General features: G+C 46.0%; 1 protein-coding gene across 2 annotated transcripts in view; it reads left to right on the top strand.

Annotated features, from left to right (window-relative positions):
- Positions 1-8,985: 8,985 nt before the first annotated feature.
- Positions 8,986-26,193, top strand: part of TEK (TEK receptor tyrosine kinase) — a 64,711-nt gene continuing 47,503 nt past the window's right edge. For both annotated transcript variants that reach the window (XM_060237188.1, XM_060237187.1), the window contains exons 1-2: positions 8,986-9,339; positions 25,175-25,486. In XM_060237188.1, the coding sequence (XP_060093171.1) occupies positions 9,267-9,339; positions 25,175-25,486 (385 nt within the window). In that variant the 5' untranslated portion in view covers positions 8,986-9,266. The remainder of the gene's footprint in view (positions 9,340-25,174; positions 25,487-26,193) is intronic.

The following is a 26,193-nucleotide window of genomic DNA, read 5'->3' as shown; positions in this document are numbered from 1 at the left end:
CTAGACTAGGACTGGGGTTTCTCACTTCCACTTGCCCATTTCTTAATATCCTAGTCTATTCATGGTCCTTAAAACCATTGGGCCTAGCTCTCAAATCCCTAAGAGTACATTTGGCAGCTATTTCAGCTTCCCAAGTTCTCATAGATGGGTGGACACTGTTCTCTCATACAGTTTCCCAAAGAGAATAGCTAACATATCCAATCCCTGGACTTCCATAATTTCACAATGGTCCCTTAGTTTTCTTTTACTTAACTGATGCTTATATCCTTTGAGCCTTGGTCATCTGCAACTTGGCTTTCTTATCTGTAACGTACTCAAGCAGGAGACGCGAGTCGGGCAACATTCTTTATTGAGAGCACGTTGCAAGAGAGGGAACACGCGGGCCGGGCCCCGCTTATATACAAAACCCCGGTTCAGCCTACTGGACAGGTCAGGCCAATAGTGGCCTGTTGAACTTCCCGCCGCTGCTGGTCGGGGGCGGAGCTCGTCGTGCCTTGCGCTGGGCGTCCAGCCCCCTGGTCGCCGTCGCGCAAGGCCTGACGCGCTGCCGATACACTACACCCCTCCCCTCCTAGTGAATGCACATAGTCTTGAAGATAAGCTGGGGGTCGCCGTTCCCTGGTGGACTGGCGTAGGGTTTCCGGAGGGACCTCGGCTGGTGGTTCCGCTGGTGTCGGCCGTGGCTGCTGGTCCGATTCTGCCGGTCTATCGGTTGCTGCCGGCCCGGCCGCTTCCGGTGTCGGGCTATTCGGTGGGGGGGCTGTGTCCTCCGGTTGAGCCCTGAGCGGCTCCTCCTTGGGTTTCCCTTCTTCCCACCCCACTGGTTCCTCCGGTATTGTGCGGCGGCGTATTTGGTCGATGTGTCGCCTCACTACCTGGCCCCCCTCTGTGGATATGTCATAGTGGCGGGAACCCGTGACCCTCAGTACTCATCCCGCCACCCACTCGGGGCCCCTGGCGTAGTTTCGTGTGTACACTGGGTCGCCCGCAAAGAACCCCCGGGCTGCGTCCCTGACCTCCGGGTCCCCGCGAATGTCTGAAGCCCTGTCTGGGTGCAGCCTGTCGAGTTGTGTAATGAGCTTGCGCCCCATTAGGAGTTCTGCGGGGCTCACCCCTGTGGCAGGGTTGGGAATCACCCGGTTGTCGAATAGGAAGGCCGCTAGCCGGTGTTCCCAATCTCCCTGTACTATCCGGCTTAAGGCCTCCTTTGTCGTGCGCACCATGCGCTCGGCTTGGCCGTTGGTGGCCGGATGGAACGGGGCGGACCGTATGTGTTTGATGAGGTACCTCTGGAGGAATGCCTGGAATTCCCCCGAGGTAAACGCCGCCCCGTTATCCGAGACGATGGTGTCCGGGATGCCGTGGGTGCATAATGCCCTGCGTAGGGCCCGGATGGCAGAGGCTGAGGATGTGGATGCTACGGGAAAAACCTCCAGCCATTTGGTGTAGGCGTCCACGAGAATCAGGAAGATTTGCCCCTGAAAGGACCCGGCGAAATCGAGGTGAAGCCTCGACCACGGCTTCCTGGAGGGTTCCCAACGTGTGGCGGGCGCTCTAGGCGGATCGGGCCTCGACTCTTGGCAGGCCTGGCACCCCCGTACCCAGCTCTCGATTTCCCCGTCCATCCCCGGCCACCATACGTAGCTTCTGGCCAGGGCCTTCATGCGAACTATGCCGGGGTGGGTCTCATGTAGGGACTCTAGTACCCGCTTTTGTAACTGGGGTGGCGGCACCACCCTGCTTCCCCATAAGAGACACCCTTTGTGGGCCGTCAGTTCCTCCCTCCTGGTCTTGTAGGGTTTGAATTCCTCCCCCATGTTCCCCTCCGGCCAGCCCCTCACCACCCAGTCGAGCACCCGTGCCAGTATCTTGTGCTTCTGAGTGGCCTTGGCGACCTCCGCCGCGTGTAGGGGTTGTTCCGGGAGGCTCTCCACTAGCATGATGTGGTGCGCGGGGGCTGGGTCTGAACCCTCCTCGGGCAGCGGCAACCTACTGAGGGCGTCTGCGTGGCCCATGGATTTGCCCGCCCGGTGGACCAGCGTGTACATGTAGGAGTTCAGGAACTGGTTCCACCTCAGTACCCTCTGGGACAGGATTTGGGGGGTTTGGCGGTCCGGCGCTAGAAGACCCAAGAGCGGTTTGTGGTCGGTGGCTATCGTAAACCTACGCCCATAAAGATAATCATTGAACTTGTGGACCCCCGCTACTATGGCCAGCGCCTCCTTATCGATCTGCGCGTAATTTCGCTCCGCCTGCGTGAGGGTGCGAGAGTAATATGCTACTGGCACCTCCCTCCCGTCCGGGAGTTGGTGCCCGAGGACGGCGCCCACCCCGTATGGCGATGCGTCGCAAGCCAGTATGACCGGGAGGTTCTCGTCAAAGTGGTGGAGCACCGCATTGGAAACCAGCGTATCTTTCACCGCCTGAAACGCGGCGGCTTGGCGTTTGCCCCAGACCCAAGGGGCGTTTTTGTCTAGCAGCCTGTGTAGGGGTTCCGCCAGGGCTGCCTTGTGTGGGAGGAACGTGTGGTAAAAATTTAATAGGCCCAAGAAGCTTTGGAGTTTGGCCTTGCATTTTGGGGCTGGGGCCTGAACAATGGCTCGTGTTTTCTCCTCCGTTGGGTGGATCCCTGCTGCGTCTACAGCGAACCCCAGGAACTCCACTCGCGGGACGCCCAGTAAGCACTTCTCCCGCTTGACCTTGAGCCCCGCTGACTGGAACCGACGGAGTACTTCTCGGAGGCGGCTGTTGAATTCCTCTGGGTCCGGGGCGGCGATTAGAACATCGTCAAAAAACGGTTGGACTCCGGGGATTCCTTTAAGGAGAGCATCCATTATGCTTTGGAAAATCCCTGGAGCCACGCTCACCCCGAACTGTAGCCTCCGCACCCTGAAAGCCCCCCTGTGCGTAACTATAGTTTGGGCCTCTGCTGTTTTTTCGTCTACCGGGAGCTGTTGATAGGCCTGCGCCAGGTCCAGCTTCCCAAAGATTTTAGACCCGGCTAGGGCCGCCAGGACGTGGCTCACTACCGGGACGGGGTACGGATTGTCTTGAAGTGCCCTGTTTATGGTGCATTTATAGTCGGCGCATATGCGCACCTCTCCGTTGGGCTTGACCGGTGTGACTATTGGGGTCTCCCACGCGGCGTACTCTACTGGCTCCAGTACCCCCTGGGCCGTTAATCGGTCCAGTTCCGCCTCAATCTTAGGCTTGAGCGCGAACGGCACCCGCCTGGCCTTGAGCCTGATGGGTCGGACTGTGGGGTCCAGCGGTAGGGAGATGGCCAGCCCCTTGTAACTGCCCAGGGACCCATCGAACACATTGGGGAACTCTCGGCATACGTCCCTGACCCCGCTGGTGGATAGGATTTGCCCCACCCCCTCCAACCGTATTCCCAGGGGTTTAAACCACGCCAGCCCCAACAGGGTGGTAAGCTGGCGCTTGACCACCAAAATGTCCAACCGCCCCTTGAAGGACCCCCGCTCTACATTCACCCGGGCCCACCCCGCGGTCTGGACCGGGTTCTTCTGGAAGTCTCTTAGAACAAAGTCCGCTGGTCTTGTCTGGAACCACCTCCCGGGGCACAGGTCTCTCAGGGTCTCCTCCGATATAATCGAAATAGAGGAACCCGAGTCCACCTCCATTTTGCATGGAGCGCCCTCGATGCGGACCGCCATTTTGATTTTGTTAGGGACGCATGGGGGCAAGTTCAGTACCTGTAGGGAGGTGGATGCCGTGGAGTGGTAGTCTGCCGACTCTTGGTGCGTTGCTGGCCTTCGCCGGCCCGTTCTGGCCCGGCAGGCCCTCGCGATGTGCCCGGTCTTTCCGCAGCTCCGGCAGTCCCAGGTCCTGTATTGGCAGTCCCGCCTGTCGTGGGGGCCCCCGCAACTGGCACACTTGGGGGCAGGCGGCCCTTCCGCCGATGGGGGCCGTTCGGCCGCTCGGGCGCACTGCGAAGCTCGGTGGGCCGGGCCGGCTGGTGGCCGGCGCAGCTGGTGGGCTTCCCCCTCCTCTGGGCGATCCGGGTCCAGGTCCTCGTGGTGCACGGCGTCCTGTCGACCCCTGGGGAAGGTCTTCGCAGTCCGCTCGAACGCCACAGCCTCGCTGAAGGCGCTCTGTAGGGTGAGCTCTTCCTTGGCGAAGAGCTTCTGCTGGAGCCTCTCGTCGCGGAGACCCCACGTGAAGCGATCGGCCAGGGTTTCTTCCAACTGGGGGAAGTTGCAGTTCCCGGCGATCTTGCGGAGAGCCGCCAGGTAGTCGGCGGCCGATTCCCCCGCTGCCTGGTCCCGTCTGTGGAACAGGAACCGACGGGCCACCCGCGAAGGCCGCGGCAGGAAATGACCGGTGAGGAGCCTGATGATCTCCTCGTAGGACTTCTCCGTGAGGCGGGCGGGAGCCGAGAGACCCTTGGCGATCTCGAACGTGGCTGGCCCGCAGACGCTTAGGAGAACGTCCCTCTTCGTGCCAGCGTCGGTGACCTTGTTGGCCCTGAGGTAGAACTCGACCCGCTCCGCGTAGGACTCCCAGCCCTCGGGATTGGTGGGGTCGAATGTCTCGATGTAGCCGGTGGTCCCGCCCTGGGTGGCCATGGTGGCGATGGTGGTCGGTGGTTGCCCTCGATCTCCGTCGTAGCCGATGAGGCTAGAATCCCATCCTCGTCGCCAGTGTAACGTACTCAAGCAGGAGACGCGAGTCGGGCAACATTCTTTATTGAGAGCACGTTGCAAGAGAGGGAACATGCGGGCCGGGCCCCGCTTATATACAAAACCCCGGTTCAGCCTACTGGACAGGTCAGGCCAATAGTGGCCTGTTGAACTTCCCGCCGCTGCTGGTCGGGGGCGGAGCTCGTCGTGCCTTGCGCTGGGCGTCCAGCCCCCTGGTCGCCGTCGCGCAAGGCCTGACGCGCTGCCGATACACTACATTATCTATGAAAGTGGCATTTTTAGTAGCTATAACTTCTGCCAGAGGAGTCAGTGTCTCTTTCCACATTACCATTCTGAACCAGATGTTATTTGTTGTTGGCCCTATTTCAAGTAAAGTGATATATATACAGGGATTTCATACTGCAAATCTCCTTCCGTTAATGAGTCATCTCTGAAGTGCTATGGTCATTTCAGATAGTGCAACTTTTTTCCCGCCCTTTTTTGCCACATAATCTTCCTTGGACTTTTGTTCTAACCAATATAGCACTTCACTGTTGACATACATCTCAACAGTGCTGAAAGCCAAAATGCCCTCAAAACGAGGTTCGGGAATTGACAGGTGGGCACCTGGCTTAAAAAGGATCTTTGAATCTATGTATACAGGATACACGTCCAGAAATTATTGCTTAAATTTGCCAAGGACACTAATTAACAACTAAAATTTATTCTAGAAAAATATAGAACACACATGCAAGGTAACGAATACATACAACAAACAGTCCTAATAAAAATAGAGAGAAATACAGAGACAACACAAGGATGGACAAACAGGGTGATAATTACCCATCATAGTCTTCAAGGAAGGCTCCAATGGCGACGAATGAGGACTAGGATGGAGGGAACCCTCAACTGGCCATGAATCGGGGATGTATCTAGACAGCAGAACTGGGGTAGTGCTAGATGCACACCTGTGTGGAGCTGGGTCACAGGTTATAAGGACTACCTTGAGCCCTTAGGGAATGGGAGGTACAGGGGCGGATGACAGTGGTCAGCTGGTACATGACTTCAGAAAAAGGGGAGGCTCTGCAATGACTATAAGGGCTGGACTTATGCAGTAGCCAATAGCCAGTTAATTGGCGGTCCCTGATTGGATGCTCATAGCTAGCCAATGAGCAGACTTGGCCTTAGTTGCCTGATTGGACTTCCAGTTAACAATGGGCCAAGGGGGAGGCTCCAGGATGACCATTAAGGGAAAGAATGGAAAAAAATATTAAGGTGGGAGGGGTATTTAAGTCTATCAAACTTATCTAAAAAGGTGACAATAGATGGCCAAATTGCTACCTAGGTAGCACCTGGTCTATACAAAGAAACTTGGCTCTGGGTGAAGATGTTCTTCCTCCTCTTCGATCGTCTATTGGCACCAGTCTTTGTCTTGAGTTCCGTTGGACAAAGGCTTAGGCAGTCTGACAGGATCTACGCCTAAGATAAGCTTGATTGCCTTATGCATAGGTGACATCTGTTGAGTACGTGAGCCTCCCACTTCACTGTTATGGAGTCTGCACTGCAGGAAGATAGCTGCTGGTGGTGTTAGCCTCCCAAGATGGATTCTATGGTTGGGACTGGAAACTGCTTGCCTGGACAGTTCCTGGCGGCGCACCTTCTTCCGCTGCTATGGCCAAGATGGGGATTGCACGGAGCGACTGGAAACCATCTGTTCTCCTGGGTAGCACTCCTCAAAAGACACAGAGTGCTGCTGCAATGTTGTGGCTGTTAGTACTCATAAGTTCCTTCCAGTTGGTAGACAAAACCCACGTCCTTCTGGTAGATGTGTGTGAGCTGAGTCTCCAGGCACCCTGGCAACCAAACGGGTGACTACGATGTTCTGAAAATAGGGGTATTATTCTCACAATGCTGCTATAGCGTATACTGGTTTAGTGCTATAGCGCTCAACTTAGAACATTAAAAAAAAGTCTGAGGAAGATTGTGTGGCAAAAAAGGATGGGGGAAGCAGAATTGTAGGAAGCACTATGGATATTTTAAACAGCACACCACAGTTATTCAGAAGTGCAACAAAGGGGTAGAAAATGGAAGAAAGTGGTTTCCCTCAAAAGCGGTTCAATCATGCTTCACTAACCCAACCAAGCGGGGGTGTATAAACAGGTAAATAAATTCTGCTAGCAGCCAGTTAGTATAATGGGTCTGTCTAAAATGACAGGAAAAAATCCATTAGCACTAGTTAATAAAACAAATACAAAGACGGTTTGAAAAGGGCCAGTGAGTCAGCTACACTAGGTTATGATTCCCCGTTTTTAAAATTTCATGAAAGGAAAGTTGTCCTACACCCAAGTTTGGAATTTTTGCCTAAAGTGATTTCTGGTTTTCACTTGTCACAAGATATTATTCTCCGTTTCCCCATCACACTCACACTCTACTTTAGATGTGGAAAGGGCATTACATACATTAGATCTTAAGAAAGCACATGTGTTCTATTTGAAAAGAACCAACTTATTTCATAAAGATCCACATCTCTTTGTGGGGCAATGCTGGCAAAAGAAATGGTAAAGTAATGTAGTCCCAAACACTGTCAAGATGGATCATTGCGCAATTAAGCTGTGTTATGATCAGGCTGGAGTGTCACATCTGCTTTCTCTTCAAGCACATTCCTCAAGGGCCTAAGCATCTTCTGTAGCCTTCCTCCAGGGGAGTCTCCTCCAAGACATATGCACAGCAGCTACCTGGGCATCTTTTGATACTTTCATCAAACGTTACTTTGTGGATGTCAACACAAGACAAAGGCTGTCACTGGGGAGAGTAGTACTTCATTCCTTGTTTTGATGAGAGCTCTACCCCACTCCTTAGTGAATAGCTTATTAGACTCCTGATGTGGGACTGCACAGAAGACTGATGATGAAAACAGGGTAGCAGGGCACCACTCCCTCAGAGCACATGATTGTTTGGGCGGGAAACAGCTCACAGGACACTCTGAGGGGGAGCTATAACGAACTATCACATTCTGTCTAGATTATATAAATTTGCACAGGACTTTTGTAAATCACTTCCCAATCAAAGGTAATGTTGCTGTTTATATCAACATCATAGGGGAGGGACGACAGAAACAGCTGGTAACCTGTTTTTCTGTGCTCCTTCAATTTTTCTTCCATTTTCCAATCTTTTGGTAACTCTCTGCCATTTCTCAAACCTACTCTGAAATTAGATTTTTAAAATTCCAGTTTTCTCTATGCATGAAATTCTGTTGTGATGTTCCTGTGGTCAGTCTTTCCAGTACTGACTTACAAGGGGAGCTACTAGTGCATTCTAGTACAGCTTTATCTGCTTTTCCAGAATGACATTGACTTTCTGGAGGATTATTTGTTTAAATGTTCTGTGGGAGAAGGGTAAGTCCCATGATATCAGGTACCTTCGATATTCCTCTATGGTGCTTACATAATTGAAGCCTGGAATGATCAACAGGTGACCTTCAGGCCAGATCAAATGCCTGAAATAATTCCATATGGTCTAAAGGAGTTCCTACCAAAGTTTAACCAAAGCATTTTTTTTAAACTTTCACAATTTCATATGTAAGAAAAAAGAAAACGGGCCCCCATCATTTGTACTTTGGACCCCGGCTCAAGGGCTCCCATGTAGAATCTGACTGGCCATTATTAGAAACAGGAAGTTGGAGTGGATGAAGCATGTTAGTCTGATCCAGCTTGGCTACACTTGGATACATATTTTACAGAATTGCTTTCTCGTGTACACTGGGGGAAAGTGAAGTTAACTGCCCTCCTAAGGGGATCATTCAGCATGTCTGTTCCTCAACTTTTCTCCCCTCTCCTCCAAATCCCAATGATATCTGATTATTCAAGCATTTACATTCTGTATCTGTCAAGTCCCTACTTCTGGGTGATACCTACTTGATTATAAAATCTGCCTGACCATCCATGAGAGAGAGTTCCTGTCTTTGGATCAGATTTTGCAGCGTAAAGGAGCTCCCAAGAATACAGAAGTTGGTCATTCTTGATGTACAGCTGCTCTTATATGCAGATATATCAAGTAGCTAGGGGGAGAAACACTTCATCCTGAAAGCCTTTTATGCAGTCTTATAGCCTGAATGGTGTCTCTGGGAGTAATTAGCTGATGGGGAATTTGAAAAGGAGATGGAGCAGCAGCTTTTCACATACCATACAAAGGCGGAGGGGGTTTGTTATTCTCATAATTCTTCCTACTGGAGGATGTCCCTATTGTTCCTGACAGCACCGGCCATGACCTGTTGGGGGTTTCTCAAAGAACCATCCTCTTCCCCCCACCCTACAGCAGCAGATAAGTGTTTTGATGTATTAGATGGATGGAACTCATACAGTCTCAGAAATCCTGCTGATACATAATGCCTTTAAGATCCTGCCTTTCCCATCCTAATCTACAGAGGAAACAGGAAAAAGGAACTTAAAACTCCCTGTGCTCAGACAGCCACAGAGACTGCTCTACCCCACTCTAGTGTTGCAGCTAACTTATCGTTCCCTGGTGATGTTACTCCATTACCATACAATACAAACAAAGTGCCTCAACGAAGGGTTATCCTACTGAAAGGTCCTCTGTTACGCCACAGGCTGCTGTGCAAACTGGATGGATATACTTGGCAAACCGTGGACTTCTTTACTGTTTTTAACTCTCAGTGGATTCAGCCTCATGCTATCAGGTAGGATTCCTTTAGTTATTCGGGAGCATTATGGTGTATAAATTAACTGGGTAATACTGCGAAGGATCAGATTCCTTTAGCCACTTTAAATCAGAAAACTCTGTCTGGCTCAATATTATTGCAGAAGTCAGTTTTGCTCAATCGACCTTCACATCACTTTTTGATAATTTGATTGGATGTGTGCAGATAACTTTGCAGATACCACATTGGGTCAGGTGTACATTTGGGTCAGTGTACCTACTTATATGACTTGTTTCTATAAGGGTGATGACAAGTACCAGATCTGTTGGCTAGGATTTGTAGAAAGAGATATAGTATACGTTTGATATTGGTATGTTGTTTTACATAACATTGTGACTCTTACAGTTAGCAGCATCTTGGTGCTAACACTTTGTGGAACATGCATTGTATATGAATGATTGCATCACAAATGACTTCAAATAAGCAGTCAAACAGTATAATGGCTGCTATCCTAAGCACACTTACTTGGGAGTAAGTCCCATTGGACTCAGTGGTATTTATTTATTAGAATACTTGCTTAGGATGGCACTGAGTGTTACTATTCTTTATTTATATAAATCCATAATAATGAAGTACAACAGAACAAAATTTGAGTTCACTGGCATCTTTAAAACCAGCAAAGTTTTATTCAAGGTATAAGCTTTTGTGCACAGGCACACTTCTTCAGGCACATGGCTACCTATTTGAATAAAGTACAATGTGTATGATAAAGTGCTAATAAATTAAAGGCAAGCTATTAGTGGTCAAAGCCGTTTATTCTTTATTTAAATACATCAGCAAACCCCAAAATAGGAATGTTTATCTCTTTGTGTCTTTTGCTTCAGTTATCAGTTGCTGCTTATATTCTTATCACACATATGATTTATCCTCTTCTTTTCCCTTATTTTGGGGCAGCATTTACTGAAAAAGAGAAGATAAACTCAGAAGGGGGGGGGGGTGGAGATAAGTTTAAAAAAACCGCTTGAGATAAAATGCCAGATATGGGCATGAGTGACATGGATCCAAATCAGCAGCTTTGGTTGGTGCATTATTACTTATCAGTTGTCAATCTGTAGAATGGGAGTAAGCGTGACAATGTGTTTGTGAGAGTAAATTAGAGAACAATTGAGAAGGCATCTGTGCATACTGTCATCTAATTCTGTCTACACTGATATACTTACATGGCCATTCTCATGTACATATTTCTCTAGCATAACTCTTGGTGGTAGCCCTTTTATGTGCAGGTTCAGAACATCTTATAATAGTTATCAAAAATTCTCTACTTCATAAAAACCTAGATGTCTGGCTCACCCAAACATCTTTCTATCCTCTATAGAAGCTTTGCATCTATACTGGGTTCTGTATTGATATCTGTATCCAGGCTGTATTGTATTGGATAACATCATCACTACATAAACTTCTATGAGCTGCAAAAGCTAATGGAAATACCATGAGGATTGGCTATATCAGGGGGTGTGGCCTAATATATAAAGGAGTTACTGCTACAAAAAAGGCCCTGTATACAACTGTGAATTATTTGCAACATTTCTTCATTAAAATCAGTCATATCCTTTTCTCCCTCTTCTACTATCAACTAATATTTTGTGGTGTAATGGTTAAAATGATGGATTAATATGTAGGAGACCAGGGTTCAAATCCTCACTCATGCCATGGAAGCTCACTGAGTGACATTACCTACCTCACAGGGTTGTTAGGATAAAATGGAGGAGAGGAGAATGATATAAACCACTCTGGGTCCCCACTGCGGTGAAAGGCATGGTACAAATGAAGTAAATAAATCTGAAGGGAAAAAATTTCCAGGGGATAGGTTTACAGCACTTATCTCTCTGATTTGTCCTTGCGAACTTGTTTATCCTTTCAAACTATATCGTATGTGGGTGGGGGAGTAAAAGGAGAACATGGGCAGGCCCCACATGCATATTTGAACCCAAGTCCTGAAATGCTGCCAATCCACAAGATTTGACTGTTTTAGGTGTGTATTGTAGTCACACCCATCTCAGTAGATCTGTCAGCTTTCCCGCTTTTGTTTAAGTGTGATATCATATTTCCTGGGGCAAGTAGTGGAAGACAATAAGAACCCGCCTTCCTCTAGATACAACAGGCGGAGTCCAGGAAAGCAGTATTGACATTCCCCGAGTAGGGGAGGCATTAAAGTCGATGCCTTTGGCAGACTTTTAAGCTCACTTAACCTTGTCCTAAGGGGTGGGGGAAAGGAAAGAGGGGGATCTGTTGTGGGTGTTGCTGCTGAGAGGGCAAAAAAACCCTACTCCACCCTCGTTCCAAGGTGGGGACCACACCTCTGGAATTTACACAAAATGCTTTTACTGCTTTTCCTTGTGTGACCCTCAGCAGCCTCGACAATAGACAACAATTTACCACAGCCCAATATGCTGATGAAGGGAAATGTGGGCAGTGTATATATTCTTCTCCTTTTCTGTTTAGATTTTAACACAGAGCTGAGGCAGATAATCAGGACACTTCAAAGATCAGACAGCATTATCACCTCTGGCTCAGAGACAAATGTTAGCTTACTATGCATCATGACATGAAGTATCATTACTATTATTAATACAAGCAAGCAAGAGAGTTTCTACAGGGAACAATTGGGAAACTGAAGCCTATCTCCCCAAAATCTCCCCACCTGGAATACTCCAACCTCTCGCAGGGGGCCAAGCAAGGTGATTTCTGCTTCCTCCCCATTTTCCCCTCATCTGACACTCTGCAGGTCTCAACATTCAGTCCCTTCAGACCAGTTTTTAAAGGATTCTCCCCCCAACTTTTGATTAATTCACAAAGTTAATTTTTTGCCTGCATATCTGGGGTATTCTCTAAGTAGTTAGTGATCCCTGCTTCTTCTGTGGGTAGGCCAGTTGTGAAGTTTTCATTATTCATATAGGAGCCAGTGTGGGGATCCACAAGAAATGTCAACGGAAGGGAATACCATTTCTCTGCTTACTTGTTGCTTCCCCTCCTTTCTGTTCCCTCATGAACACATAAAGGTACCTTATACTGAATTAGACCTTTAGTCCATCACAGGCAGTATTGTCTATGAAGACCATCAGCGGCTCTCCAGAGTCTCAGGTAGAGGTCTTTCACATCATCTACTGCCAGAACCTTTAACTTGAGATGCCTAGGACTGAACATGAGGCCTTCTACATGTCACACAGATGCTCTACCACTGAGCCACAGGCTCCTCTTCCTCTCCCCTTGTCCTCTGCCTCACCTTCTGGTCCTAGTGCTCACCAGCCTTGCCAGTTATCTCTCTCTCTCTCTCTCTCTCTCACTCACTTCCTCCTCCTGGCTGCTATCTCAGCTTCCTCACCACCACTACAGATTTGAGGTACCACATGGGGATTCTAAGACCTTGTGAGACCTCAGGCAACATTTTGGGCTGCCATAGCCATCAGAATGGATGCTGAGATGCCCATCCCAAGATTTGTTGTGGACCTCCAAGTAGAGGACATTTATTTTAGAAGAGAAGAGACTGGATTTATATCCCATCCTCAGAGCAGTTTACAATCTTCTGTCCTTTCCTCTCCCCACAATAGACACCTGTTAGGGTTGCCAGCCTCCAAGTGGCGATCTCTCACTTTTACAACTGATCTCCAACTGGCAGAGATCAACTGAAGAAAATGGCTACTATGGTATTGTACCATGCTGAGGCCCCTCCCTTCCCCAAATCCTGCCCTCTCCTAGATCCACCCACAAAATCTCCAGGTATTTTCTAATACAGAACTGCCAACTCTACATCCTGGGGCTGTAGGTGGGGCTGAGAGAGCTTTTTTGAGAACTGCTCTTGAGAGAACTGCTCTTTCAAGAACTATGACTGATCCAAGAACACTTTACCCCCCACCAATTTTTTCAAAATAAAGTTGGAACATTGTTAGTTATGGCTAACCTAATTACATGAATCCATCTATTTGCACAGGGGACAGCCTTTCACAATTCAAGATAATGATGATTTATGATGATTCATTATTGATGTACATGGCACTTGCACTCTAGTCTAGTGCTTTATGGGAACAGGAAAAGAAGGGCTAAGAATGGTAAAGATAACAAAGTACTATGAATGTGAGCATACTTTCTCTCAGCCAGATCTTACACATGTTTACTCAGGGAAAGTGTCCCTGAGATCCCTGGGATTTCATTCCTAGTAAATGCAGAACACTGCGGCTGTCAGTCAGTGTATACGATATCAAGTTTGACTGCCAAATGCTCTCACTTTGTATAAGGCAACTTCCTATAACTTTTTGTCTGGCTTTCAAGACTTCTTGAAATAGAACAAGGTCCACTCTGCTGGGGTGCTGTAGAGCTGAACGGGAAAGTCCCATTCTCTGTGAGTTCTCCTCTGACTGATAAGAAACTGTTAGTTTGGGATTGAAATCTAAATCAAGCTGAGAAAATACTGTCCTTAAAGAAGAAAACAATAAGAAAGGTGGATAAGGTTGAAATGCTGCTAAGTTTCTTATTCCCCATGCCAAGTCAGTGATAATGGGAATGAAAGCTTGTTGGGTAGCTACTGGAGTAGGCATTTTGCCATGAGGGATACAACTGCCCTGCCCCCCTCCCCCCATTCAACCATGAAATTAATTTTCTGCTGGTGAAAAAATAGATGAGACTTTTGAACACCAAAAATGCTATCTTGGGAATCGGGGGGCTGCACAGACAAAAGGTACTTGCAGTGAGATTTGGAGGAAGTATGGGAATTAGGTGAGACTGAGTGGGAAAGCTGACTGGATCCAACCCATTCTCTCTCAACCCAGCCTAACCCACAGAATTGCTGTGAATATGAAATGGGTTACCCCCACAAAACCCTCTGTTCCTTGGATGAAGAATGGAATAAACAATAAAATATAAGCTAATAAGTTTGCATATGACAGTAACTATAGGCTCATTCTGAGGTCAGGGCCTGGTGTGCAAGGCTGCTTGGAGGCCTCAGGAAACTCTGAGCATAGTCATAGTTTGAGTAGCATTCATAGGGGAGTATCTTTTGAGTCTGGTGTGTATGTGTGACAACTGTAGCTTTGAAGAAGTTTTTGTAGGGTTCCCAGCCTCCCACTGGGGGTGGGGGTTCCCCTGATTTTGTGGCCTCCAATCCACTGCCATGGAACTGGCTGGGATGGGCAGCCCTGACCCCAAAGAATACTGGCACACCATGAAATGCCTGTCATGATGACATCACCTGGAAGTGACATTTTTGCACAAAGTATGTCATGGGTGGATGCTCTAGCATTTAGGGGGAAACTCTATGATAATCATAGAGTTTTTCCCAAAGTGCTAGAGTGCCCCCCCTGCAACATGCCCAACATGATAATATCATTTCTGGGTGATGTCATCATGCCAGGTCTGTCATGGCATGTAAAGAAGATCTCTCAGCAGGGACCAAGTAAGACCTGGCAACCCTAGGTTTTTGATATTCACTGAAAGATTCTCCATACACACCCTGAAAGGTTTGCTTTTCAGTGAGCTGCTCTTGTGCCAGGTCTTTATGCTGCAGCATTCTCTAAGGCACTAATTGTGTGTCAGGTATTTATTTATCTTACCCTCCGCCTTCTACTAAAATACTATTTAAATTGGCTTACCAGTAGAAGAATTTTAATTCAAAATAAAATATCCATATGTCTGTTGGACCACTTTAAATATGTGTTTTACTTTTGGAAGTCAACCCCATTTGACCTTTGAAGTATGCTTTGTTGTTTCAGTCTGATTGTATAAACATTTCCACTGGTGCCCAGACTGATTCTCATTCACTCCATTTTGCAAATATTTTTAGGCTTTCCACTGTGGTCTAAAGAGGATTGTGAAGAATTACAAACCATTTAAATCAGTGTTCAAAATGACTGAAAAATAGCATTTCCTTCTGGTGCTTACAGCTCCCATAGCACAGAGGATATAAAAACCTAGAAAGGACTAGGTGTTAAATACTATGTATTAAGAAAAAAAATATAGGACAAAAGAAAGACAGGGAGGAGTGTTTGGGGAGCATTTGAGGCTGGGACGGGAAAGGGGATGTGAGCTGATGGAGATTCTTCTGGTCATGAAACACTGAAGGATCCAAGCCATAGAACAAAAGGAAGCAAATGTGCACCAACTTGTTCCATTTAGATAGAAGATGAGGGCTTTCATATCAAGCAAATCAAAAACCTTCAACTTCACAAACCACTTGTGGTTATGACTCTGCTCACGTGCAATCAGTAGAAAAATGAGTAGTTAGAGGAAACTCAGTTATAAGGACAGGTTCTGTAAAATGCCTCAACAAAATATTATACAGCAAGATTATTTTCCATACTTGTGACTTTTGGGAGTTATATTGGAAGTTGTGCATTTAATAGTCCTTGTTCATTTATAGCATGCAATATTGCAGTATTCTGCAAACAACACACTTTCCACCTGTCTTCTATAATGCAATTGGTGGAACATGTGAGATCAATTCTCTGGTATGGTATTAGACCACCTACCCACCCCTTTTTTTCATGATGTTCAGGACGAGTGTATAAACTTGTTTCTGACATTGTTCTTTGTTTGACCCACTAATACCAATTGTGGCAGGAGATCTCTGTCTCGGGGAAAGGGGACAGAATTGGCTTCCCCCTCTTATGAAGGGTGGGAGCTCACAGAATAGCTACCATCTGCAGCCACATGACTTCCAGATAACCTCAGAGCACTAGCCAAGAAATATGCTGATTGGTTGCTGGGAATCATTACCTAACCTCTAAGAACTCTAATAGTCTGAGTGGCACTGAGGAGTTACCTGTCCTAATACAGCCATATTAGTTACTTCAGATATAACACTGATCTGGTTTGCATTCTATTTTCCAGTGCAAAGGATTTCACTGTAGAGATGCTACTTTGTATTCGTAGACAATAGTAGCCTGTGGTGGTTTTCAACTGAATACTGGAACTTTTGGTTTTGTGTGACGCTGAACTTTCCTTTTCCTATGGACAGCTAAAAGTTTCCTGGACTCCTTTGTACCCCAGATGGTCTCTAAATAGAATTTATTAACCAATAAGTACATTTATTACTATCTCTGGCACAAAGCCTCTAACACCTCAAGGGTTATAGCTCACAGAAAGTCCTATTCACAATTATCATCAGCCAAAGAAGCCACATTTACTTCTATCACTGACACAAGGCCTTCACCCCAGGGAGGCTTGCAGCTTGCCCATTCCTCCAACAGTGGCTGTTTCAAGGTAGGAAACACCTGCCAACTTGCCAAAGGCCTTACTCATTTTGATTTAAAACATTGGGCAGGTGCCACATGCTTTAAAAAGCATCATAGAGTTTCCAGGTCTGTGTTGGAAAATACCTGGAAACTTTGGGGGGTTGTTCTGGGAGAGGGCAGGGTTTGGGGGGGGGGGAGGGACTTCAGCATGATATAATGCCACAGAGTCCACCCTTCAAAGCAGCCATTTTCTCCAGGGGAGCTGATCTCTGCCAGCAGGAGATCAGTGGTAAAAGTGGGAGATCTCCAGGTCCCACCTGGAGGCTGGCAATCCTAGATATGGCATGTGAAAGGGCTGTGGCTCCCAAATCACTATCACTGGTTGAGACTGATTCAGCCTTGGATCAGAGCCCTATTAAAAAGCAGATCAGAGAGCCCTTTGTAGCTGCCTGCTACCTCCCAAGCTTTGTGGACCCTGTATAAACAGTTCAAGCATCACACTTAAACTTGCATCTATGAAGAATGTGTCACACTGAACAACTTGGAAGTTAATTTCTGGTGTGTGATGAGTGCAGATGATGGAGGAAGAAGAGAGATTGTAGTCTACACAATTTTAAAAATTAAAATGGGGGCTTGTGCTTTAGGGCTGCTTCTGTCAGAGGACCTAAAAGAGTTGGAAACAAAAAGGAAGGAGATGCATTTTGAGAGGGGACTGTTAGAAGACTGGCAGGCTGACGGATTTCCTTTATGAACCTCTACATACTTCCAACGTTGTTATCAAACTGGGGGGAAAGAAACTCTTGTTTCTTGAAATCCACATTGCACACACAGCAAGATGCCTTCCTGAAGAGGTCAAATGGCAAGGGGAAAGGCGGGGATCAAAGTTCTGTCTCAAGGAAACATAGAGGATCTTCGTTGATTTGGAAACAGTTGGTTTCCTGTCTCAATGTGTTTGTGCTGGTCTTAGATGGTCTCATTCTGTGTTCCTGATGCTGACGGAACTGAAATGTTGCTTTGGCCAGACTAAAGAAAGTTCAGCTATCTTGTATAAAACCAATGGCTTTGTCTCATGAATTAATATGATATTGAGTAAGATGTCTTAGCTTGCTTTCTAGCTCAGCTAATGCAGCTCTCTGAAGACTTGCATTTGCCAGCTATTAAAACAGAATGTCTTTTTGGAAGTGCCCTAAAGTTTTGGGAACTTTTAAGAGATATTAGTGTGCATTAGTCTGAATACTTAAAGCTATTCTGCTCTGAGCTTCTGAAATAAGTGGGGCCTCAAATGGAAGAAATTATCACGATACATTTCCATGCTGTTCATTTTCACACGTTTTAATATGGGGTATGGCTAGGGATCAGAGAGCCTGGGGAAGATAGCATTGGAGGCGTTGTGTTGATTGCTTGAGGAAGAAGTGTTTTGCTTTAGAAAAGAGAGTTCCTGAACCCTTGACACAAAGAGGACTTGGGAAGGAATCACCATTCACATCAACAAGCAGAGGGGAGAAGTGGTTATCATGATGCTGTCTCCTTTGTGATGCTGTTGGGGGTGGAGTGGGACACAAGGCCTTATATGGAATGGCATGTGCTCCACCCCCTACTCTTTTTGATCACCAAGAGACACACCTGTTATTTCAGGGTGGGTATTAGCTAGTTGCCCATTTGGAATCTGAGCAGGCATTTTTTCCCTTCCAGTGGTTTGGCACTAACCTGGGTGGGGGTTTTTTTTCACCTACTCTAGTCTGAAAAGGGCAACAGAACATGCACTGTATTAGTAATGCCTAGGCATTGGTATTCCATTATGGCAGTAGCAGTGCATGTCAAAAAAAGCTACTTACACTGTGTAACTTTCATTTACACAAAATGTGTTCCTCTGTGTATCTAAGAACTGCCAAGATTAAATCTGCTTATAGATGATCCCAACATGATTAATAACCAGGATCTGCAAAATTACTGACATCACACAGTACAACATTTTGCATAAAAAGTTGTATACAAATAGGCCCCCTATTTGAGAACCAGAACAATCCAGCTGTCTTTGTTTGATCCTGGAGAAGTGATAATTAGGGCCAAACTACACATTTGGGTTTTAATGAGTTGAGTCCAGTTCCTGGGTTCCAGCTCAGGTTCCCAAGAACAGCACAGCAACTGTGGGGAATGACTTTTTTAAAAATAAAGGAGAGTCCAAATGGACATGATACAATACTGTGGTAGAGGAAGGGCTTTTGCCATCTCCCCCAAGCAGTTTTCTGTGCTGATATGGGGGGGAGGGGGGAGGGCAGAGTATTGATCTTACAGAAGTCACTCAGCTTATGGTTGCCACTTTATCTGAAGCTACCATATCCATGTGTCTTTAGCAGTAACTTAACAAACAGAAATTAGACCAGCAAAACTTTCTCCTTCTCTTTCTTCTCTTCCTTCTTTGAAGAGGGGTTTCCTCAGGTCTTCAGAAACCTCTATCTTAGCCTTTGATGGCTTCCTCTTGCAGATTTGTTGGTCTTCACAGTGGGATGAGGTTGCCAGCTCTCATCTCTGGGTTGGGAAATACCTGGAGATTTTGGGATTGGAGTCTGGGGAAGGCAAGATTTGGGAGGGGAAGAAGAAGAAGAAGAAGAGAATGGATTTATACCCAGCCCTTTACTTGGAGTCTCAGAGTGGCTTACAATCTCCTTTCCTTTCACCTCCCCACAAAAAAACCCCTGTGAAGTAGGTGGGGTTGAGAGAGCTCTTTTGAGAACTGCTCTTGAAAGAACATCTCTGAGAGAACTTTGGCTGGCCCAAGACCATACCAATAGGTGCATGTAGAAGAGTGGAGAATCCAAGATTAAAGTCCATGCTTCTGACCACTACACCAAACTAGCTCCCTCACCAGGATATTTTGCCAAACAGTCCACCCTCTAATCAACCATTTTCTCCAGGGGAACTGATTAAAAAAAAAAAAAAAAGAGCATTTGGTATACATTTTCAAATATATGCAGTGAGAGAATAACAAAGGTCGGGACATTTGATTTTGTAATCACAATGGGCAGGCCACACAGGGGATGCTCTAGCACTTGGGAAAATCCTCTATGGTTATCGTACAGTTTTTTTCCTAAATGCTAGAGCATCCTCCTGTGATATGCCCAATGTGATTATGTCATTTCCAAGTGATGTCATTGTGCCAGGCACATTGGGGCATGCCAACACTCTTCAGGGGTGGGGCTCCCCTCACCGGCCAGTTCTGTGGTGGTGTGGTGAAATCAGGGGAACCTTCACCCCTGGCGGGAGGCTGGGAACCCTATATTTTTTCCAGGAGAACTGATCTCTGTAGCCTGGAGATCAGCTATAATTCATGAAGATCAAGGCAAGAATTGATAAGAGAAACTGAGGTTACATAAAGTTATATTTCAGGGAGTGACTGGGACAGACAAATTGGGAATAGTGAGTGCTTTAGTTTTATTTTTCATCAAAAGAAAACTGCTGATAAGGGAAAGATATTTCCTTCCTGGGACAGGAGCTGAAAGTGCATATGCTAAATTCACTTGTCTTTTTCAGAGTCTTCCTCTAAGTCCGTACTCAATGATTCTATAACCCAGGCAGCTTTTTGCATCCTTAAGAAAACACGTTATAGCCAAAAGTGGGTAAAGTACAAGATGTGTATCTAGGATTGCCAACCTCCAGGTGAAGCCTGGGGATCCCTTGAAATTACAGTTCATCTACAGACTGCAGAGATCAGTTCCTTTGGAGAAAATGGATGCTTTGGAGGGAAGACACTATGACAGGAGTGGCCAAACTGTGGCTCGGGAGCCACATGTGGCTCTTTCACACATATTGTGTGGTTCTTGAAGCCCCACTGCCCTGTTGGCTGGCTTGGAGAAGGTATTTCTCTCATTAAATCACTTATCCAATCCAATCCAACTGGCAGCTTGGAGAATGCATTTAAAGTTGCTGTCTTTCCACCTCTCCCTCCCCCCCATCTTTTTGCCATCCTTCTTTCCTTGCTGCTCTCAAACATCTGACATTCATGTCTTGTGGCTCTCAAATATCTGACGTTTATTCTGTGTGGCTCTTACATTAAGCAAGTTTGGGCACCCCTGCTCTATGGCATTGTACCCCATTTTGGCCCCTGTCTTCCCCAGGCTGCATGCCCAGATCTCCATGAGTTTCCCTATCAGGATCTGGCAACCCTACCCAGATGTGCTTGGCTGTGTCCTTAAACCCCTTTGCATATTAGGCCAAAGGTGCTCTCCCCTAGCTCTTCTGTAAAGGTGGAGGGAAACTTTTTTCTTTGAGGAACCCACTGGTGTGTATGATGGCACCCATGGAAGCTATGTTGCGCATTATTAGGCTAAGTATCAAATGCACAGAGTGAGAATGAGCATGGAGATAGCAACACTCTAATAACACATGCCCCTTGGCTTCCAGTTTGCTTTGGAATACTCTGGAAGCAAAAGGAAAAAAAGGGAGGAAACCCAAGATGGGGAGGAGGGCTGGCTTTGACTGGTGATGCATGCATAGACTTCTCAGTGCAAAGGCCTGTCATTTCCTCAGAGTTCAGCTCAGTGTAAACAAGTTCTGTGGGTGGAGAAAAGATGCTGGTTGTGTACTCCACCAATTGACTGGCACTCACGATGTTATCGAGACACACATACACATTTTCTTGGGCCAGTTTATGCAGCTTCCTACAAATGGAAGTGTGCTTTTTTAAAGGCAATGCATTAAAGCTTTTGATAAAGCTTTTGATAAAGTTCCTCATCAAAGGCTCCTTAGAAAGCTTGAGAGTCATGGAGTAAAAGGACAGGTCCTCTTGTGGATCAAAAACTGGCTGAGTAATAGGAAGCAGAGAGTGAGTATAAATGGGCAGTCTTCGCAGTGGAGGACGGTAAGCAGTGGGGTGCCGCAGGGCTCGGTACTGGGTCCCATGCTCTTTAACTTGTTCATAAATGATTTAGAGTTGGGAGTGAGCAGTGAAGTGGCCAAGTTTGCGGATGACACTAAATTGTTCAGGGTGGTGAAAACCAGAGAGGATTGTGAGGAACTCCAAAGGGATCTGTTGAGGCTGGGTGAGTGGGCGTCAACATGGCAGATGCGGTTCATTGTGGCCAAGTGCAAAGTAATGCACATTGGGGCCAAGAATCCCAGCTACAAATACAAGTTGATGGGGTGTGAACTGGCAGAGACTGACCAAGAGAGAGATCTTGGGGTCATGGTAGATAACTCACTGAAAATGTCAAGACAGTGTGTGTTTGCAATAAAAAAGGCCAACGCCATGCTGGGAATTATTAGGAAGGGAATTGAAAACAAATCAGCCAGTATCATAATGCCCCTGTATAAATCGATGGTGCGGTCTCATTTGGAGTACTGTGTGCAGTTCTGGTCGCCGTACCTCAAAAAGGATATTATAGCAATTGGAGAAAGTCCAGAGAAGGGCAACTAGAATGATTAAAGGAATGGAGCACTTTCCCTATGAAGAAAGGTTGAAACGCTTGGGACTCTTTAGCTTGGAGAAACGTCGACTGCGGGGTGACATGATAGAGGTTTACAAGATAATGCATGGGATGGAGAAAGTAGAGAAAGAAGTACTTTTCTCCCTTTCTCACAATACAAGAACTCGTGGGCATTCGATGAAATTGCTGAGCAGACAGGTTAAAACGGATAAAAGGAAGTATTTCTTCACCCAAAGGGTGATTAACATGTGGAATTCACTGCCACAGGAGGTGGTGGCGGCCACAAGTATAGCCACCTTCAAGAGGGGTTTAGATAAAAATATGGAGCAGAGGTCCATCAGTGGCTATTAGCCACAGTGTGTGTGTATGTATAATTTTTTTTGCCACTGTGTGACACAGAGTGTTGGACTGGATGGGCCGTTGGCCTGATCCAACATGGCTTCTCTTATGTTCTTAAAGGCAATGCATTAAAAGTTCCATGTGCCACTGTAAATCTTTTTTGTTAAGGCAGACAATTAACTGGATACTTGGATGGGAGGGTAGAAAGACTAATACCTGAATCACTGAAATTGTAGGCTATACCCATTCTGTCTTTCCATAATGTGGGCAAGAGGAAGCTGAGGTCATCTCACAGGAGGAAAAATTGCAGTGATTGTTTGTACTCTCAATTTCACTGAAAGGAAACATTACAAAAAGAACAAGAGAATTATGCCTTTTTAAAAACAGCTGTCAGACAAAACTGGATCCTATGTTAGCTCAGATTTTACATTCCAACAAAATATTCAACTACAATACACCCTTAATTCATGATGAGATCGATTGTATCCAGTCAGACAAAAGGAAGTATTGCTTCGAACACATAACTTATTTATTGACCGAACCTAGCAATGTCTACTAGTTTGGATTATATACAGTGAAATTCTATGCAGAACTACTCCTATTGAAGCCTAATGATTCCAATGGAGTCACTCTGCATAGGATTGTAGAGTAAGAAAGTGAAAGGAGGCTATGTATTTGGGGTTTCTGATCAAGCTAAATATTTATATCCTGCCTTTGAAAGACTGGGAAAGAAGATGCTTGTTGGTTTATCCCACAAGGAAATAGAGGTGTTTGCATAGAGAACCTCTAGCAGTGACATATCCCTGCCATAGAATCATAGATTTTTACATACACAGTATTATATAGTGAGTTCAGCCGGTTAGAGGTCAGCAAAACATTTATTGAACAAGAGCAGAACTGAACACAAACAGGCCACCCCACTCCTTATATCCATTTAGCCTGAGTTAAAAACGCCCCCTTATGTGGGCAGCAATCCACCCTATTGGTCTCTCCAGGATCCTTCATTTGCATTTCCCAAGAGAAATGCCTTGTGTCCCGATTGGCTGGTTCTAAAATCGGAATGTAGTCCAATCGGAACGTAGGCATCAGCGTCCTGGAGGGCAATGAAGTATGCTTCAAAGTCAACTAATAGATGTAACAAAGCAGCAGTCAAAACAACCAATACACAACACACAGGGATATGTTATATAAACAAATGCTCATTAAAATGGTAATCCACACACATGTGAGGATTGGTCCATGAGGGCTTGGTCCAACTCACCACCTGCAGAGTGAGGCAGCTTTGTGTATCTCCCCATTCCTTCTGCAGCCTGATAAGCCGTCACCAAAATTCTACTCCTAGGAGAAGATCAAAGAGCCCTCAGGCCCCGCATGAGTGGCAATGTAGTAGGGTTGTCAACTATGAGTGTAGAAATTCTTGGAGATTTCAAAGGTGGAGCATTGGGTTTGGAGAGGGAAGGAACCTAAGAGGGATATAATGCATAGAGGTCACCATCCAGATAAAATGCATAGAGTTCACCACCATTTTCTTTAGCAGATCAGTTGTGATTCTATGAGATCTTCAGGCCCTATAACATGGGTAGATGTAATGTAATGTAAAATTTTATTTATTTATATCCCGCCCTCCCCCGCCGAAGCAGGCTCAGGGCGGCTAACAGCATTTCAAGTAAACAATACAATAATAAAAACATTAAATTCACATTAAAATTCACATTAAAACCAGTCAATAGTCAATAATTAATTAAAACATTCCTAAATTAACACTGGCGGTAAACATTATTAATCTGGCGGTAAACATTAATTCAGTTATTGGTGAACGCCTGTTTGAAGAGGGCAGTCTTGCAGGCCCTGCGGAACTGGTCTAAGTTCCGCAGGGCCCGCACCTCCTCTGGGAGTTGGTTCCAGAGTTGTGGGGCCGCAACGGAAAAGGCCCGAGTGCGGGTGCTTTGAAGTTTAACTTCTTTTGGCCCAGGGATATTCAGTCTGCTTTTCCCCACTGACCTCAGTGCTCTCTGGGGCTCATATGGGGAGAGACGGTCCCTCAGGTAGGTCGGTCCTTGGCCATATAGGGCTTTAAAGGTTATGACCAGCACTTTGTACTGGATCCGGTATACGATTGGGAGGAACGGGCATAAAGCATCACTCCCTCCTCTACTAGCAGAACAGTAACCTTGGATCCAACCCAGAGATTCATCACAGGGCAAATGTAGGGGCTGGTGAACTAACAGAGCAGAATCAGAAAGCAGGAGAAGCATACTGAACACTTTCCTTTGCTGATTTTCACTACAAATAACCATCCAGAATGTTTTAATTTTTTCCCCTCAGACCCCCAAACCAGTGCTAAGTCTGGGTAGGAGAAATATTCTCTTAGGCTATGAATGTAGCTCTTGTACTGGCAGAGAACTGGCAGTTGTGGGATGAGTGCATTCCCCTTACCTTTTCATATTATCTCATGATAACATGTGTACTGAGCCAGTGTGGTATAGCGGTTAAGAGCTATGAACTCTAACCAGGACAACCAGGTTTGATTCCCCATTAATCCTCCTGGGTGACCTTGGGCCAGCCACTGGCTGTGATCACATGCACTAAATAATGCACCTTCAATGCACTTTCCAACCGGATTTTGCCAGTTTACACACTGTTCTCTCAGAACTCCATCAGCCCCACCTGTTATATGGAGAGGGAGGGAAGGAGATCATAAGCCACTTTGAGATTCCTTAAGGTAGATAAAAGCAGGGTATAAAAACCAACTTTTTTCTTCTTTTCAGTAAATGCAGATTTGGCAACACAGTTTTGCCTTAATCTCAAATTCAGGGGAACCCACAGGGGGAAAAAAGAGGCAAATGGACTCTTCAAACATTGCATTAAGATTTCCTCCTTTCTTTGTAGGTAATGTGGAAGCAGTCCTGGACTTGATGTTGATCAATTCTCTTCCTACTGTGGCTGATTCAGAGACATCACTTATCTGTATTGCACCAAGCTGGTGGTCCCCAGATTCTGTCACCATTGGGCGAGACTATGAAGCCTTGATGAACCAGCATCAAGACCCCCTAATAGTAACTGAAGATGAGACACGAGGGACAGCAAAAAAGGTGGTGTGGCAAAGGGCACAGTCCGATAAAAGCATTGGTGCTTATTACTGTGAAGGAAAATTCAAAGATCAAGTTACAAGGATACACACAATGAAAATGCCACAAGAAGGTACTGTATGTCATTTGAAACACTCTTATTCCAAGACCTTTTTTTGTTATCTTTCAAACCAGTGATTCTGTGGGGCTTCCTGGTTCCCATTTGCTTCTTCCTCAGAAATATCTCTTCCCCAAACAAAGAGCCAGTCCTGGCTTTCCTCTACCTCATTGGAACAGAAGAACCCAGAATCAACTGTTTTCATAGTAGAATGATGCTTGATTTGCAAATTTGCAATGTTTTGTTCCTGGCTTCAGTGCTCCATGGCACCCATTTTATAATTGACTTTGACCCTCCATGGCAGCCATTTTGGCAGCTCCCATTCCTTGCTCTCAAAGTTCTAAAAGTTCCCACAGATTCACCAAGATTCACCAAGATTGGGGACTTATTAGCCCCTTGGCAAAGTGTGTTTGGTTGAGTTTTGGAGGGTGGTTCCCCCCCCTCACCCCCGCTGCCTTTTTCCTTGGTTCTGGGTTTTACAGTGCAATTGTCTTTCAGTTATCATCTTGCTCTTTTAAATGAGGTTTAATTATCACTGTTGTTATTATTTATAATTTGTTGGTTTATTGTTTACATTGCATCATATTTAGATGCACATTAGTTCTGTGGGAAGGGTGGGCTAAAAATGGAATGAATAAATAAATAAATAAATAAATAAAAAGATGGCATGTGCTTTAAAAAAAAATTAAGTAAACTCCCCAAATAAATAATACCTTCTAAAC

This window comes from Heteronotia binoei, chromosome 4, assembly GCF_032191835.1.
Source record: "Heteronotia binoei isolate CCM8104 ecotype False Entrance Well chromosome 4, APGP_CSIRO_Hbin_v1, whole genome shotgun sequence".
In the NCBI taxonomy this organism is placed as follows: domain Eukaryota; kingdom Metazoa; phylum Chordata; class Lepidosauria; order Squamata; family Gekkonidae; genus Heteronotia; species Heteronotia binoei.
Note: the sequence above shows the minus strand (reverse complement) of the source record. Positions and strands in the feature narration are given on the sequence as shown.